At 42.8% G+C, this 15,046-nt stretch overlaps 1 protein-coding gene across 1 annotated transcript in view; it reads left to right on the top strand.

Moving 5' to 3' along the window:
• The window catches only part of LOC120931631 (low affinity vacuolar monovalent cation/H(+) antiporter-like), an 85,715-nt gene that overhangs the window by 10,611 nt on the left and 60,058 nt on the right, over positions 1–15,046 (top strand). Inside the window, exons 2-5 of the mRNA XM_040343259.1 lie at positions 6,157–6,309; positions 7,834–7,961; positions 10,810–10,918; positions 12,856–12,972. Of these exons, the coding sequence (XP_040199193.1) occupies positions 6,157–6,309; positions 7,834–7,961; positions 10,810–10,918; positions 12,856–12,972 (507 nt within the window). The remainder of the gene's footprint in view (positions 1–6,156; positions 6,310–7,833; positions 7,962–10,809; positions 10,919–12,855; positions 12,973–15,046) is intronic.

Below are 15,046 nucleotides of genomic sequence, written 5' to 3'. Positions count from 1 at the left end.
CGTACAGAAGCCCTCTGGCAGGCATGTACGGTGAAAACGGTCCGACGGACCGGTTTCATCGTACATGTTTGCTCGTGTGTACCGGGCCTAACGGTAATCTTTTCAAAAGTCTTGTTCATTGTTGGTGTGTTCTGAAACTTGTTCTAGTAGCTAGAACTAGTTGACACTGTCAGTGCTTCAGCTGATTCTATCTCTCCCTGTTCTGCTACGTTTTGTTTACAAAACAATATTGTGTGTGTGTGTGTGTGTTGAACTTGGAAATGTAAGTGCAGGTTCACACAGGAGCAGCTTCAAAGTCGTCCGACTCTGAAGCCGCTCCATACAGCACAACTTGCAAAACTACTTTTCTATAGAAGTCAATGCAAGATGCTCTGAAGTCACCTCAAAGTAGTACAGGAACCTTTCTAAGTCGGAGTGACTTGAGTCGCTCCTATTAGAAAAGTTCCATTGCAATGCATGGAGTGTGACTTGTCAGGAGGCCCTTATGTGAACCGGCAGTAAGGCTCCATTCACATGCAGTGTTTTGGGATCTCTGGCTACTATTCTGCCCAGGATTCCAAAACGCACCACAATCGCCCTTGAGGGTTCAGGTGCTATTATTTTCAGTGACGCCTAAAATGTGGTGTGGATTTGATTTCAATCAAGTCAATTTAAATCTCTAGTAAAAAGGCTTGATTTAAATCATAATTTTTAAAGAGCAACTGTCATCTCCGTCCCGCAGTGGCTCAATCCTCAGTCCCATTCACTTTAACGGGACGGCTGGTGATGTGGCAGTGCCTCAACAAGGTGAGGGACGTGGCGGCAGCAGGTGAGTGGATGCCCGCTAACAGGCGCTGCCACGATGGATCTAAAATGACAGGTGCTCTTTATATGCAAGGACTTATTCTTGCTGGTAGCGAGAATCTCTAATATTTGCAAACAAAAAGGTTTCCTATTTAGAATAATAGGCTGTCAGTTTAGTAAAACAGCAATGTCAGAACAGATTTAATCATACAGTTTTTAGTGTACATAGATTTGCTAAATGGGATAAGGAATATTTCTGAACTTTGTTTTGTATCATGGTTACTGTGAATGCAATAATGCAGTGCATGTTATCTCAGCTTGGATTCATTGAAGTTTACAAAAAAATATTGCAGAATATACAGCCTCATGCTAAATAACTAAGCTCCATTTCATGCTGAATAAACTAAATTGTTAATGTATCTTGAATGGAAAACTATCTTTAGATGGATTTTGACTCCAAAAGCATTTTATTGAAATTTGATAAAAATCCAAAAATCTTAGCTTTTTTCTCAATCCTAGTTTTTCAGCACAATTTATCATGCCAAATTGCATTGTGTGAAGCTTGTCTTCCAAAAGAAGCTCCTGCTCCTTTTTGGGTGAAGCTTCCCGCGATGCGCTTAGCTGGGATTGCAGTGCAAATTATTGCTTGGCAAAACTGCATCGCTTTTATAGGTGCAATTAAAAGTCATGGCGCCTAAACCTGCGTTTTGCAATTGTAGTGCATTTTGAGATCCCGAATTGCTAAGTGTAAATGGAGCCTCAGGCTGGGTTCACACTGGTGTGGTTTTTCCACATCCAATTCACACAGCAGGAGCTTGTGACTGGCTCTCTATAGAACCGGTTCATATATCTCTGCAGTGGCTCTGGTTCAATTTGCATTGGAGCCCTGTGCGTCTTTTGGTTCCATTTCAGGTCCGAATTCACCAAAAAAATGCTCAGGCTGGCCCTTTCATATGCTTTTAGGGGTATCTAGCGTGGTGTGCTGCGTGTGTGTTTTTTTTCTTTCCCTATATGTTTCCCTATATGTTGGCCTATTTGTCCATGCACACAAGGCTTGGCCATACATGGATAGAAAATGGATAGAAAATCGTTCAAAAAATCATTGGCTAAACCTGATCGTTTGACTTTAGAAACGTTATTGGGTGCACTTTGATTTTTGAAATGCAAAGTTTTATGCCAAAAGATCCATCATGTTGTAATTTTGATGCAGAATCTAACAATTTTGTAAACCTAAGTAGGGAAATTGATCATAAATGGTTAAAAAAAAATGTAAAGCGCCTTTGCATTAACCATTGATCAGCAGAATGTTTTGTGTAATTTAATCGATAATATGTGGAAAACAATCGATACAATGATATAGTATTAACATAGGGCTCGACAAATCCCGGTCGCCAGGTCAACTAGAAATAGCATCCTGGCGACTTGGCTTGAGTTAAGTTAAGCATTACAAGTTTAACAGCAATTCTAATGTCATTTTTCACTAATTTCACTGCCATCTTCTTCCCTCTAATTGGAACCCCCAAACATTATATATATTTTTTTTATCCTAACACTCTAGAGAATAAAATGGCGATTGTTGCAATACTTTCTGTCACGCTGTATTTGTGCAGCGGTCTTACAATGCACTTTTTTTGGAAAAAATTGTGTTTTTTTTAATTAAAAAAGACGACAACAGTAGTGTTATCCCCATATTTTTTATTTTTTTTTTATATTATGAAAGATAATGTTATGCCGAGTAAATTCATACCCAACATGTCACGCTTCAAAATTGCGTCCGCTCGTGGAATGCCGACAAACTTTTACCCTTTAAAATCTTCATAGGCGACGTTTAAAAAATTCTACAGGTTGCATTTTTTGAGTTAGAGGAGGTCTAGGGCTAGAATTATTGCTCTCGCTGTACCAATCGCGGGGATACCTCACATGTGTGGTTTGAACACTGTTTACATATGCGAGCGCTGCTCACGTATGTGTTCGCTTCTGCGCGCAAGCTCGTCGGGACGGGGTGCGTTTTCTGGCTCTAACTTTTTTAGCTGGCTCCTACATTCCAAGCAAATTTGTCAAACCCTGCATTAACACAGTCGTTCGACAGATCTTTATCAAAAGCAACAGGTGTCTTTTTTTTATTTATTTTTTTATTTTTTTTCCTATCCATGTATGGCCAGCTTTAGAAGACAAAGTAGATGCTGGTTAATTGGGTGCGATCTGTTCTATGCTGTGTCCTTGACAGACATCGCACAGAGCAGTTCAGCTTGGAGCTGCATGCTCCTATCCCTCTACCTGTCCACTCAGCTGAGTGCTGGTAACTCTGCAGACTCTGCTCGGATGTTAGCTGTCTGCACAAAGCTCACATCCCACACATCAAGTACGACCTAGAGAGTATATGCAGCCATATTCTATACTGAATACTGCTGCATTCCCTTAGTTTAAATTATCCCACTCTGAAAAAGAAACTGAAGCAGGTAGTGCAGCTAGACTTGAAATGGGTCTTATTTGTGTCAAATTCCAAACTATTTTTTATTTGAAAATTGCATCATTCGTTTTTCAACCATTAGTGGGACTGCAGCAACGGACGATTTTTTTTGGGGAGAATTGTGCGAGAAATCGAAAAAGAAATGCGCATGACCTGGAAAGAAAAAAAGATTCCCGGACACTTATTTTCTGTTTCGTAACAAAATAAGGTGAAAGTGAAGGCTTTGCTGGTCAAATTTTGAAATCCATGGTGGCACCATCGAATTGCAAAAGGCATGCGATTTTCAATCGACATCATTTGGAGTTCAGCCCATGTATGGCCTGCATTAGTTAATGTGGCGTATGCCAGTTTAGAGCATGAATCTTGGTTACTTGCCCCCATTGGCTTTTCTTTTCATGGATAAAAGTATACATTTCTTAATTTAGAGCCCTTTCACACTGAGGGGCTGCAAAAACGCCTTTAGCGCTATAACCACTTTTTTTAGGGTGCTAGTGGTAAAATTAATGCAACGCCATGGGCGTTTTAACAGTTTTTCAAGCGTTATTGAAGCATGGGCAATTTCAGTCCTGCTGTTGTAGATGCTTTTGTTTTTTTCCTTGCATGTTTACATTTTTGGGAGATCATGTGACTTTTCTACAGCTCAGAGCGGATTATAGGTGCTATTCAGGTGTTTTTACAGTGCTTTCAATTAATTTCAATGGAAAGGGGCATTTTTGGATTTTTTTTTTTTTTGTGCCCAAAAGCTGATCCAAAGATGCTGCTTGCATGACTTTTCTCAGTGCCCTGCCAGCGCAACGCTTAAGTGTGAAAGGGTCCATTGAGATGCATGGAGAGCGTTTTAATAGCGCTATTAACGCTGAAACACTGTAAAAATGCTCCAGTGTGAAGAGGGTCCTAGAGGTACAGTTAAATTCATCTTATTGCAACCATCTTTTCAAATGATATTGTCTTTTATCTGTAATGCAAGGAAAGATTTTCATTGCATTTTCTACATCCTTCAGCTAATTAGACACATAAAGGCTGCCATGCAGGGCACAGATTTCAGCTGGTTCCCTTGCATGGGATCATTGACTCAGCTTCTTGAACCCTTTGAATTAGGACAGCTGGGAAAATTTCATTCCAAGGGCCCTTTCACACGTACGGACAAAGAGCAAAGAGGAAAGACAGGGCAGAGAGCACAGTGTGCGGGGACCGCCCTGTCCGCCGACAGCTCAGCGGGGATTTACGGATGATCCCCGCTGAGCCGACGGACACACACGGGGCGGATCAATACGGATCCCCTCCGTGTGAAAGGGCCCTTAGAAGGTGATTTCATTAAGGTCACCTTTCATCGGTACAGCTTTCTCTAATTGTATATCAGTTTAAAGTAAACTCATCTACTTCGTAAACCCGACATTCGTCTATTGGTAGTAACCTAGTTAGGTTTAAAAAAAAAAAAATACACCAATGTCCATCTAGTTCAACCAATAGAAAACCTCCTATACCCACAGTTGATCCAGAGGAAGGCAATAAACCCCAATAAAAAGTCCCATTTGCTTCAGCAGTAGGAGAGTAATGCCTTCCTGATTCCCCCCCAGAGATATTTGGGTATTCTCTGGAATAACATCCTCTGGTGGTGGTATCCATAAATGTTGTTATCCCATTATATTTTGTGCATTTCGTAATGCATCCAACTGAGCTGGGCAGATCTAGTTCCATAGGGAGGGAGACTGCATCTAATTTCCACAGCTCTTACTGTGAAGAAGCATTTCTGTATGTGTAAATCTTACAAACTGATAGCCTGGCAACTAGCTTTTTCAGAAATTGATAAACCATGGAAGCTCTCACCCCTTCATTGGATAGATTGATAGCAGCGCAGCCATTGGCTCTCGCTGCTCTCAATCAAATTCAGTGACGTGGCCACTGGGGGGCAGGGCCGAGTCATTCACTCGGCGGCTATTTACGCCGAGTGTATGACTCGGGAGCGTGCCTGCAAGGTAACCCCCTCGCGGGAGAGCTTTGCAGAGGGTGTTATCTATTGCAGGGAGGAGCTGCCAGGGGACCCCAGAAGAGGATGATTGGGGGCCACTCTGTGCAAAACTAACTGCACAGTGGAGGCAAGTATGACATGTATTTTTTTTTTTTAAATAACTGAACCTTTAGTATCACTTTAAAGTGGGGGTTCCACCCGCTTTTTTTTTTTTTTTATAAATAAGGACACTTGCCTGTCCTAGGCGCCCATGATGTCGGGGGCTGATCGCTCGATCCTGGCAGCTCCCGGCACCGCCTTGCGGCTTTAATGCCCGTTTCCTACTACGCATGCACGAGTCTTGCAGAGCTTTTGAGAATGGGCGGCTGCTTTCTGGTGTACACACAGTTCCCAGAAGGCAGCGCGCCCCATTCCCCAGAAGACAATGCGGGGAGGACGAGGAAGAAGACCTGCTGCGGTATGGGAAGAGGCAGATTAGGAACATCCACATAGCAACCGCCATTTCTGGTAAAGTAAAACGTTTTTTTTGCAGGATTTTGGTGCATTTTTTTGTTTTTAGGCTGGACCTTCACTTTTAGCATTTAAAGGCAAAGTTCACCTTTTTGAAAAAATGCATGAACATATTTATTTCAGGAAAAAATTTGCTTTTTTTTTTTTTTTTTCTCAGAGGAGCCTGCAGAGCATCGCACCCACAATGGGCTGTCCGTTTAAAAGCTGGAGGAAGTGTGAATGGACTATGGGGGGTCTCATCAGTGCGTTTGCACTTCATTGAGAACTGCAAGCAATCAGTCGCAGTGGCAGATTCCTGTGAATGAATTGCATGGCTGTGCGGGCTGTCATAATTCTAGCTAAAATATAAAAGTGTCATTTGTGCTTTATTTTTTTATTATATCAGATTGTTGGTAATGTTACTTTTACATATCTTCTTCGGCAGACTTCCCTCGTGAATTTGATCATCGTACTGAAGGGCAGCACAGACGGGGGTCCCTCTGTGACAGAAATTGCACTGTGAATATTCAGCATGATTTGGTGGAAACCCATTCTGGTTCTCATCAGCATAGTCTGCTTACACCAAGACTGTTGCCTGGTAAGCTGTTTGACATCCTTTCAACTTCTAACATTCCTATCCTACTGGTAGTTTAGGAAGAAATCTTGAATAATGTTTATACTTGGACTGACTTCACACCTATGTGATATTGCATTACACTGTGTGCAGTGTTATGAATTTAGAATGGCAATTCATTCACTGTACAGTAAATGCTGACTGACCACATTGTAGTGTGCTCTGTGTATAGGAAAAATGCAGGTCCCAGTTTTTGTTCCTTAATGGCACAGCGCAAAGGGGGTCAAAATATTTAATTTGTAGTAACGTTTTTATAAAATTTGCTTTTCTATAGTGCCTTTCCATTGATTGGGCAAATGAGACAGCGGTCTTGGGCGCACACAGTATAATATCATACAATTTTTTTTTTTTTTTCCCTCCCTTCTTCCAATGTCTTCCCTTCTCTCCTCACCCGCCAGGCTGCAGATAAAGGGACTGGGGAATCTCTGTCCTCAGTCCCTTTCTCTCTCTTTAGACCCTTGATATGTCACCAAAGCCCCACAGCTCCTACAAAAATGTATTTTTTTTTTTTTTTTTAATCAAATGGTATTGTAAAAAATATAAACTGCCACCAATCTTTGCTTTACTGACACTGTCCGCTGCTCTGCTGATTAACCACGCATGTTTTTGTGCTCTGGGGTGCACACCCTAATGCAAAGGCCCCTTTAGATGGTAGCCAATTAACCTACCAGCATTTCTTGTGGGAGGAAATCTGAGTACCTGGAGGAAACCAATGCAAGCACAGGAGAATATGCAACTCTATGCAGATGGTGTTCTGACAGGACTTGAACGGAGCACCTCAGTGTTGCAAAGCAGAAGTGCTAATCACCAGGCTGCTATGCTGCACTGATTGAATATATTAAAATATCACGGTTGATGTTTGTGAATAAATTTGTGCGCCTTGGTAACTGTCTGATACAGACTTGTTCTGCCACCTTCTGTTCTTCAACTCTTACACAGTTATTCCCTCTGTACTATACACATCTGAACCTGTTCTTTAAAACTAGAATTCTGAGATGACACTAATCTTAAATGCTCCCTCCCTTTCTGAACACCTATGCATGCTAACCTGTGTTAAGGAAGATGCATATGCTTTTAGCTAGTCATACCACACTGGTCCGGTCATTTGATCTACCCTGTTTTTAGCCAGTGGCGACTGCAGGGGAGAGGAGAGAGAGCCCTCGACAGCAGCGGCGTTCTCGGCTCTTCATTGCATATATTGATGGCAGTGCAGCCATTGGCTCCCGCTGCTAATCAAATCCAAAGACGCAGGGGCGACTCCTGGACTCGGAGTGCGCCTGCAAGGTAACCCCCTTGGGAGAGTGCTTTCCATAGGTGGTGATCTGAAGCGGGGAGGAGCCGAGGGAGCCGCTGGGGGACCTCGGAAAACTGTGTTCGGGCCACACTGTGCACAGTAAAGGCAAGTATGAAAATATTTTTTTTCATTTTTTTTTCTTTAATGAGCCTATAGTATCACTTTAATGAAATATAATCCTTGTATTTCTGTAGGATCCTCCACCCCATCCTCTTGTCCTCATCATACAGGGGAGGTTCTGCCTTGTGATGTCTGTCTTATTAAAACCACAATAACTGCTGAGAATGAGGTGGAAGCCCTTAAATTGTCTAATAACTATAAGGTGAGCCTTTCAACATACTGTTGCACTCAGTTATTTCTGCATAAGGGTCTATTCACATGGATCGCTTTACTGCGGGACCCGTGCAGGTCTGTGCCTTCCTGCCACAGGGATTCACAGTTGTTGCCTGTGACAGCGTCCCATTAAAGCGGGGGTTCACCCTAAAAAAATGTCTAACATTACAGTCAGCTCACTACCGTCATTGACAGTATGCAGATATTTTTCTTTTTTTTTTTTTGCTGTACATACCTCGTTTAGCTATTTTCTTAGCCGGCTTCCGGGTAGTGAATCCCGTGGGAGTGGGCGTTCCTATGCAGAGGCGCAGTGTCATGTGGGATTTCGCCCAGATGATTGACCTGATGACAAACTCCCCCACCCGTCGCATAAGGAGCGTCACGAGTTGCCGAAAGAAGCCAAACGTCGGTGCCGTATAGCGGCGACTCGACGTTCGGCTTCTTTCGGCAACTCGTGACTAGGGTTGCCAACTCATCCCTTTAAAACAGAACACATATTAATTACACAGGTTCTGTGGCTGATTAAGGAGGTAATTAAACTCACTTGGTGCCTTATTTGCATTAAATTAGCCTCAGAACCTGTGTAATTCATATGTGTTCTGTTTTAAAGGGATGAGTTGGCAACCCTACTCGTGACGCTCCTTATGCAACGGGGGGGATAGTTTTTGTCATCACGTCAATCACTAACTGCTGCATAGGAAGGCCCTCTCCTGCGGGATTCACTAGCCAGAAGCTGGCTAAGAAAATAGCTATATGAGGTATGTACAGCAAAAAAAAATATCTGCATACTGTCAGTCGGTAGTGAGCTGAATGTAGTGTAAACAATTTTTTTTTTTTTTTTTTTTTTTTTTTAGGGTGAACCCCCGCTTTAATTTCTATTGTGACACAAAGCTACACACAGTTATGTTCCTTAGTACGCAATGTGTGTGTGTTTTTATCTATATCTATATATCTCTTAAATGGATATACAAAGGCAAGGTAAAGAAGGGGGGGGGGGGAAAACAAAACGCACACACTTTATCACCATGGAGGGGGCTTAAGGTGGAAGGCTGAGTGTGCAGGACACAATATCCAGCAGCTTTTTTTTTTGTAGCTGCTGGATATTGTGTACTCAGCCTTCCACCTTAAGCCCACTCTGTGTGTGTGTGTGTGTGTGTGTGTGTGTGTGTGTGTGTGTGTGTGTGTGTGTTTACCACCTTTGTCTTGCCTTTGTATATCCATTTAAGTTTTTTTTTTTATTTTTTTTTTTTTTTTTATACATACATACATACATACATACATACATACAATTCCATATACCCAATTCTATACCCACAGTTGATCCAGAGGAAGGCGAAAAACCCCAGCAAAGTATGATCCGATTTTCTACAGCAGGGGAAAAAATTCCTTCCCGATTCCTCCCAGTCCTTCAGAAACCCAAAACCCTTCTTACTACACCAGCTCTTCAGCTACTTGTTTACGTCCCTAATCTCCCCTCTGCCTTTCTGGTGTGGCTCAATGTACCGGTAGTGTTCCTGAGAATACTACCTTGGAGGTCCTTTTCCTCAATTAAGCTCCCAAATTCCTAAAATCATTCTTTAGGACATTTCACCTTCTGTATCATCCTCTTTATGAGGAATTTCAGGTATAACTTTTTTTTTTTTATTGCATTGGTCCAGCTTGGACCAGTGTAACACTGCATTTACTATATCTGGTCAATGCAGGGGTGTATTTAGGTTTTGTGCCGCCCTAGGCCTGGTGAAACTCGTGCACCCCCTACTTTATATATGACACACCCCTTCCTTAAGACCCGCCCTGTCATTTTCATGGGATGGGGGACAGGGTGGGATGGGGACAGGGCATCTTTTAATTTTGGGGGGGGGGGGGGGGGTGGTATGGGGATATGTGCTGGGGAGTGATTTGAGAGGGAAGAAGATATGTGCTAGTGGGGGGGAATCAGACCCCCCAAGGCTTTTCTCCCCCCCCCCCCCCCCAAGTGCTGGTCTTGTCAGCCGAGGCCATAATACATCACTGGGCCAATGCCCCCGGAAGCTGGAAATCGCCAAGGTAGATACCACTACTCCCAGAAACATCTACTTGTTTCCAGATGGGGGGCTTAGTGGCTGGTCTGCTCCATTCTGAACAGAAGGAGGTCTGCCATTCTGCAGGTGCACCATTCAGAGAATGATTTGCATTTTCTGAATGAATGCAAAGCTTTCTTTTATTGGACGAGGTGGAGTGTGTGGCAACCCCTGACTTGCCTCTCCACCTCGCTAAGGCAAAACTATTTGCATTTATTCAGAATATATTCTCTAAAAGGCATCCATGCCAAGCAACCAACATCTGCAAGGCAGCAAATCGGCATGGGACCCAGAAGCAGGTGGAGCTAACTGAAATGGTTGTCTACTTTAGTGACTTGCAGTTTCCAGGGGCATGGTAAGTTATACATAAGCACAAGGTGGACCAATATCTGTATAAAATATAAATGCCTGGAATTCTTAAAGTCTTGGAGCAAACTTCACTACATGGCTACTGCTACCTTTTTGTAAACTGAAAAGTCTATTCTGTGGCCCTCTGCTACAGTGGCCTGACTTTATGGCTATGCCATGTCTCCTGCTATTCCGCTATGCAATGTGGCTTTTTACATTGGCCAGGTGAAGACGTTTAACAGGCATTTTGTGGTGTGATCTTCAGCAATACAGTATGTTAAAAACCAAAGCAAGGTTTCTTATATTCTGTCTTAATGGGCAGAGTAACCAGCTTTGTTTTACTGTGAGCCATTCCCACTGAATTATTTTAAAAGAAGTTTAACATAACATTTTTAATACATTTTTTTTTGTTTTTATCAAATGAATCAGTTTGGCTTTAAAAAATGGAAAAGCCACATAACGGAACGCCCTTGGGAAGATCGATCTGAAATAGTAAAAGAACTCTACTCTGACCTGAACGTGGTGAAAACTACAGTCAGTAAGTTGGTCTAGTTCTTTTTTTTTTTTCTTTAATTTTGGTTGGGTAATGTCTTGCATGTCAGGAAAGGAGGAGTGAATCAAAAGTAAGCGATTTATATTGCTGCAGTTTCCTATGGTTTAGGGCAGTGGTCTCCAAACTGTGGTCCAGGGACTGGATGCGGCCCTTTGCTTGCTTTTATCCAATTCTTGGGGCACTCTTCCTGCCACTGACACAAAGGGACATAATTTGTTTTATGACATCAACGGGGCACTATTCCTTCCACTAACGCCAATGATGGGGCGGGGATTCCTCCCCCTAATGCCAAAGATGCACTATGTGCTTAGGTCAGTCTGTCCAGTACAATTTCTACTCAGTCCACAGTCCAGCCCCCTGAAATCTGAAGGGTCCTAAACTGCCCCTTTTTCAAAAAAAAAAAAAAAAAGTGTGGAGACTACTAGTTTAGGGTAATAGTAGCTCCCAGATTCAGTGGTGTTTTACAAAGTTATGTGATAATAAGCCATTGCTAGACCTTGCAAACTTGTATGCAGTTATTGTCTTTTAATTTGGCACTGGAGTCAAAACAAAACCTATTTGCTGTTTTTCAAACCATGGAGAAGGGTTAGACCAGGGATCTCCAAACTACAGCCCTCCAGCTATTGCAGAACTACACGTCCCATGAGGCATTGTAAAACTAACACTTGCAGACATGACTGGGTTCCTGAACTGGAGGGTCATAGTTTGGAGAACCCTGTGTTAGAACCTCCTTAAAGAGGAGCTCCAGTCTGGGCAAAACAAAAATTAAGGCAACAGCTACAAATACTGTAGCTGCTGACTTTTAATATAAGGACATTTGTCTGTTCAGCGATGTCGGCACCCTAGCCGATTCTTCAATCAACTTTGGGTACAGGCGGCGGCATAGGCTTGGGTGAGGGAAACTGGCAGTGAAGCCCGACTGCTTCACAGCTAGTTTCCTACTGCACATGCGCCAGTCGCAATGCGCTTTGTGACTGGTCCTGCAGTCTTCTGGGATGTGTGTGTGTGTGTGTGTGTGTGTGTGTGTGTCCCATGCTCCTGAAGGGGAACCCATGCCAGTTTTTTATTTAAAATTTGGCGTGGAGTTCCCCCCTCATGGTTCATACCAAACACAGTGCCTGGAATTGGTGGGAATCTAAGTCTGATCCCCGTTTTTTCTCGCACTCGCTGTAATGTGTTTTTTCCATTGCAGCCAGCGCTACATGTACAGTACCCTGTCGTGGAGAACTAGCGCGATGCGATCGTGCTGGAAACACATTCTCGTGGGCAGTTACTGTAGTTTTAAAGGCCCAAGGCTTTTTCTGCTCATGCATTCTATGCATGAAGGTAACAAAAACTGTGCAGCAGCCCCCCCATCTCAATCCAGCAATGTGCATGAGAGCAGTTGTTTTCTCTGGGGGCCTCTGCCTCCTCATTGGCTGAGACTGGCATTGACTTTTTTCCAAAGAACTGTTAGGTACAAAATCCTTCTCCTATTCCTGCTTTTATAAAGCTATTCTGTGGTCTGTAACTTAACTGATGATTGGGACTGCTGAAACTCCTTATGACCAGTCGGTTAACTTTAGAAGTGTAAAATTGGTTCCTGGTTCATACCGCTTTACAGCAGAGTGAATTAAGTTTATCCCAAGCGCTATTTAAAGTAACCCTTTTTGTATGGGCATTGGTGCCATATAAAGTGTTTAGCCTATAAAATGCTCTCTGGTGTAGAATCTATGCAAAAAAAAAGCTCCAGTGTGCCTCCAAGACCCAGTTATTTTACCATAGGGCACATGCCAAAGGTTAGGTCAGGCTGTCAGTCACGGCTTGCTTTTTAAAATGTGTTTTATGTGTTCATGTTTGGGCAGTGAAAAATGTATTCAATAATAAAACAGTTCTGTTCCCTCCCCCCCCTTTTTTTTTTTTTTTTTTAAATTTCTCCACAGCCTCGCAAGTGAGCATTGGCAACATACTTTATGTGCTTCTCTTTGGATGGTGGATTGCTCTGTTTTACTTCCTGGTATCTGTCCTTATGTTTCTCTCTATACTAGGATACTCATATGGTAGGTTTCATTTAGTTACAATTGTCTGAATTTTAAATGTGGCTGCCTCCCCAATTCTAAGAGGTTTTAAAGAAAATACAGGCAGTCCCTGGGTTATAAACATCCGATTTACGAACGACTCCTACTTACAGAAGGTGACAACTGGAAGTGAGAAGAAATCTACCTCTAGGAAGGGAAATTCACTCCTGTAAGAGTTATCATGGGGGGGGGGGGGGGGGGGGGAGTGTCTCCACTGAAGCTTTATCAACAATCCTTGTTCCAACAAAAACCCCAAATTTTCACAGGGACAGAAAGTGAGGTGAAATCTTCTAAACGGAGGCGCAGACAGCAAAACAAATGTTACAGGGGTGTTAACCCTTCCCTATGATATCCAAAAAGCTTAAAACCGTTTTTGGGCTGGACTTTTTTGGCACTTAAAATGTACCTGTTTTCCGTGAGATTTGGACACCTTGGGCTGACTATGTTGGTATTCCTCTTACACCTTTACCTGATTAGGCCGGATTGTGATCTCAACTGGTTTTAGGCATTCAACTGCTCTCTTCCCCTTGACCCCCTTACCTCTATTTCCTTTTCCTCTGTCCTTTCTTCTTTACCTCTTTTGCTTTCCTTATTATACTTGGTATTATTCACTATTTGATTGCACAACTCTTTAAGGGTCATAGCCCTAGAGTTTCAATGCTCTTTTTGTTTGGTCTCTTCCGGGGGAATATTTGTTTGCTACTTTCCCTAGAGGTTTTTTTTTGTTCCTTCCCCATACTAGTGAGAGGTGTGGGTGGGGGATAAAGGCTCGGGGCCCTTCGCTTGACACAGTTGGTTCCCAGTTGGGGTGTCGAGGGTTGGGTCCCGGATCTTTCTTTATTAGGTCCGGCCCCTCGGGTGTCAAGTACTAACCATAGAGGCACTTAAGTCCTCTTCGGTACCCTAGCGAGTTAGCTAGGCAAGACTTCCCCAATTTCTGCCCGCTCCACCCGGAAGAGATGGTTATTTACTACATTTTATTGTAACCTCACTTTGGTTTCATTTGTCTCATGGGGCTTATGTTATGTTTACCGATTTGTCATGACTGTAACCCTTTTGATGAATATCAATAAAAATCTATTGAAATTAAAAAAAAAAAAAAAAAATGTACCTGTTCCGACTTGCATACAAATTCAACCATCTACACACCCTGTCTTGTATGTAACCCGGAGACTGCCTGTAATTGGTTAAAGATTAACTGTAGATTATAATGTGGGTGCTCAAATGAAGGTATATTACTCCAGTGACTAAAAATGTATGATAGGTTTATATTATCCTATAAATGCGTAGAGATTTGTGGTCATATCAGTTTTGGAGATGGCAGTTGCAGTAAAGCTTTGTGTGACAAAGGAGATTCATGCAAGGTCTGATTAACAAGAACTTAAAATTTTCTAAGGAAGATCTAAGGAATGAGAGAGAGGGGGAAGGGCAAGGAGAGGGGAGAAAAATCAATTTTTTTTTTTTTTTTTTTTAAACTATCCTAAGATTAAACCGACACTTTCGGTTTATTTCTATCTTGAGGGTAGTACGTAGCGGAAGGGCTAGAGAGATAGTAAAATCGCAAGGATAGAATTAAGTAGGGTTGTCCCGATACCACTTTTTTAGGACCGAGTACAAGTACCGATACTTTCATGTACTCGCCGATACCGAATACCGATACTTTTTTTTTAAATGCAGCCTTGTGTCCCCCAAATGCAGCCTTGTGTCCCCTAAATGCAGCGATGTCCCTAATGCAGCCTTGTGTCCCTAAATTCAGCCATGTCCCTAATGCAGCCTTGTGTCCCCTAAGACAAAGCCAAGTCAATCCCCCCCGCCGCTGCCGACATCTAGTTACTATGCGCTGGGGTTACACAACAGCTCTCATTTGCATAGCTGTGTGTTTCCCCGCCGCACTGTCATGTATAGCCCCTCCCCCTTGCCCAGAAACTTTAATGGACAGGTCACCCGTCGTATCAAAGTGCAAGGGGAAGGGGCTATACATGACGGCGCAGCGGGGAAACACACAGCTATTCAAATGCAAATGACAGCTGTTGTGTAACCCCAGCGCATAGTAACT

This window comes from Rana temporaria, chromosome 3 (genome assembly GCF_905171775.1).
Source record: "Rana temporaria chromosome 3, aRanTem1.1, whole genome shotgun sequence".
In the NCBI taxonomy this organism is placed as follows: domain Eukaryota; kingdom Metazoa; phylum Chordata; class Amphibia; order Anura; family Ranidae; genus Rana; species Rana temporaria.
This window is presented reverse-complemented; position numbering and strand designations above follow the sequence as displayed.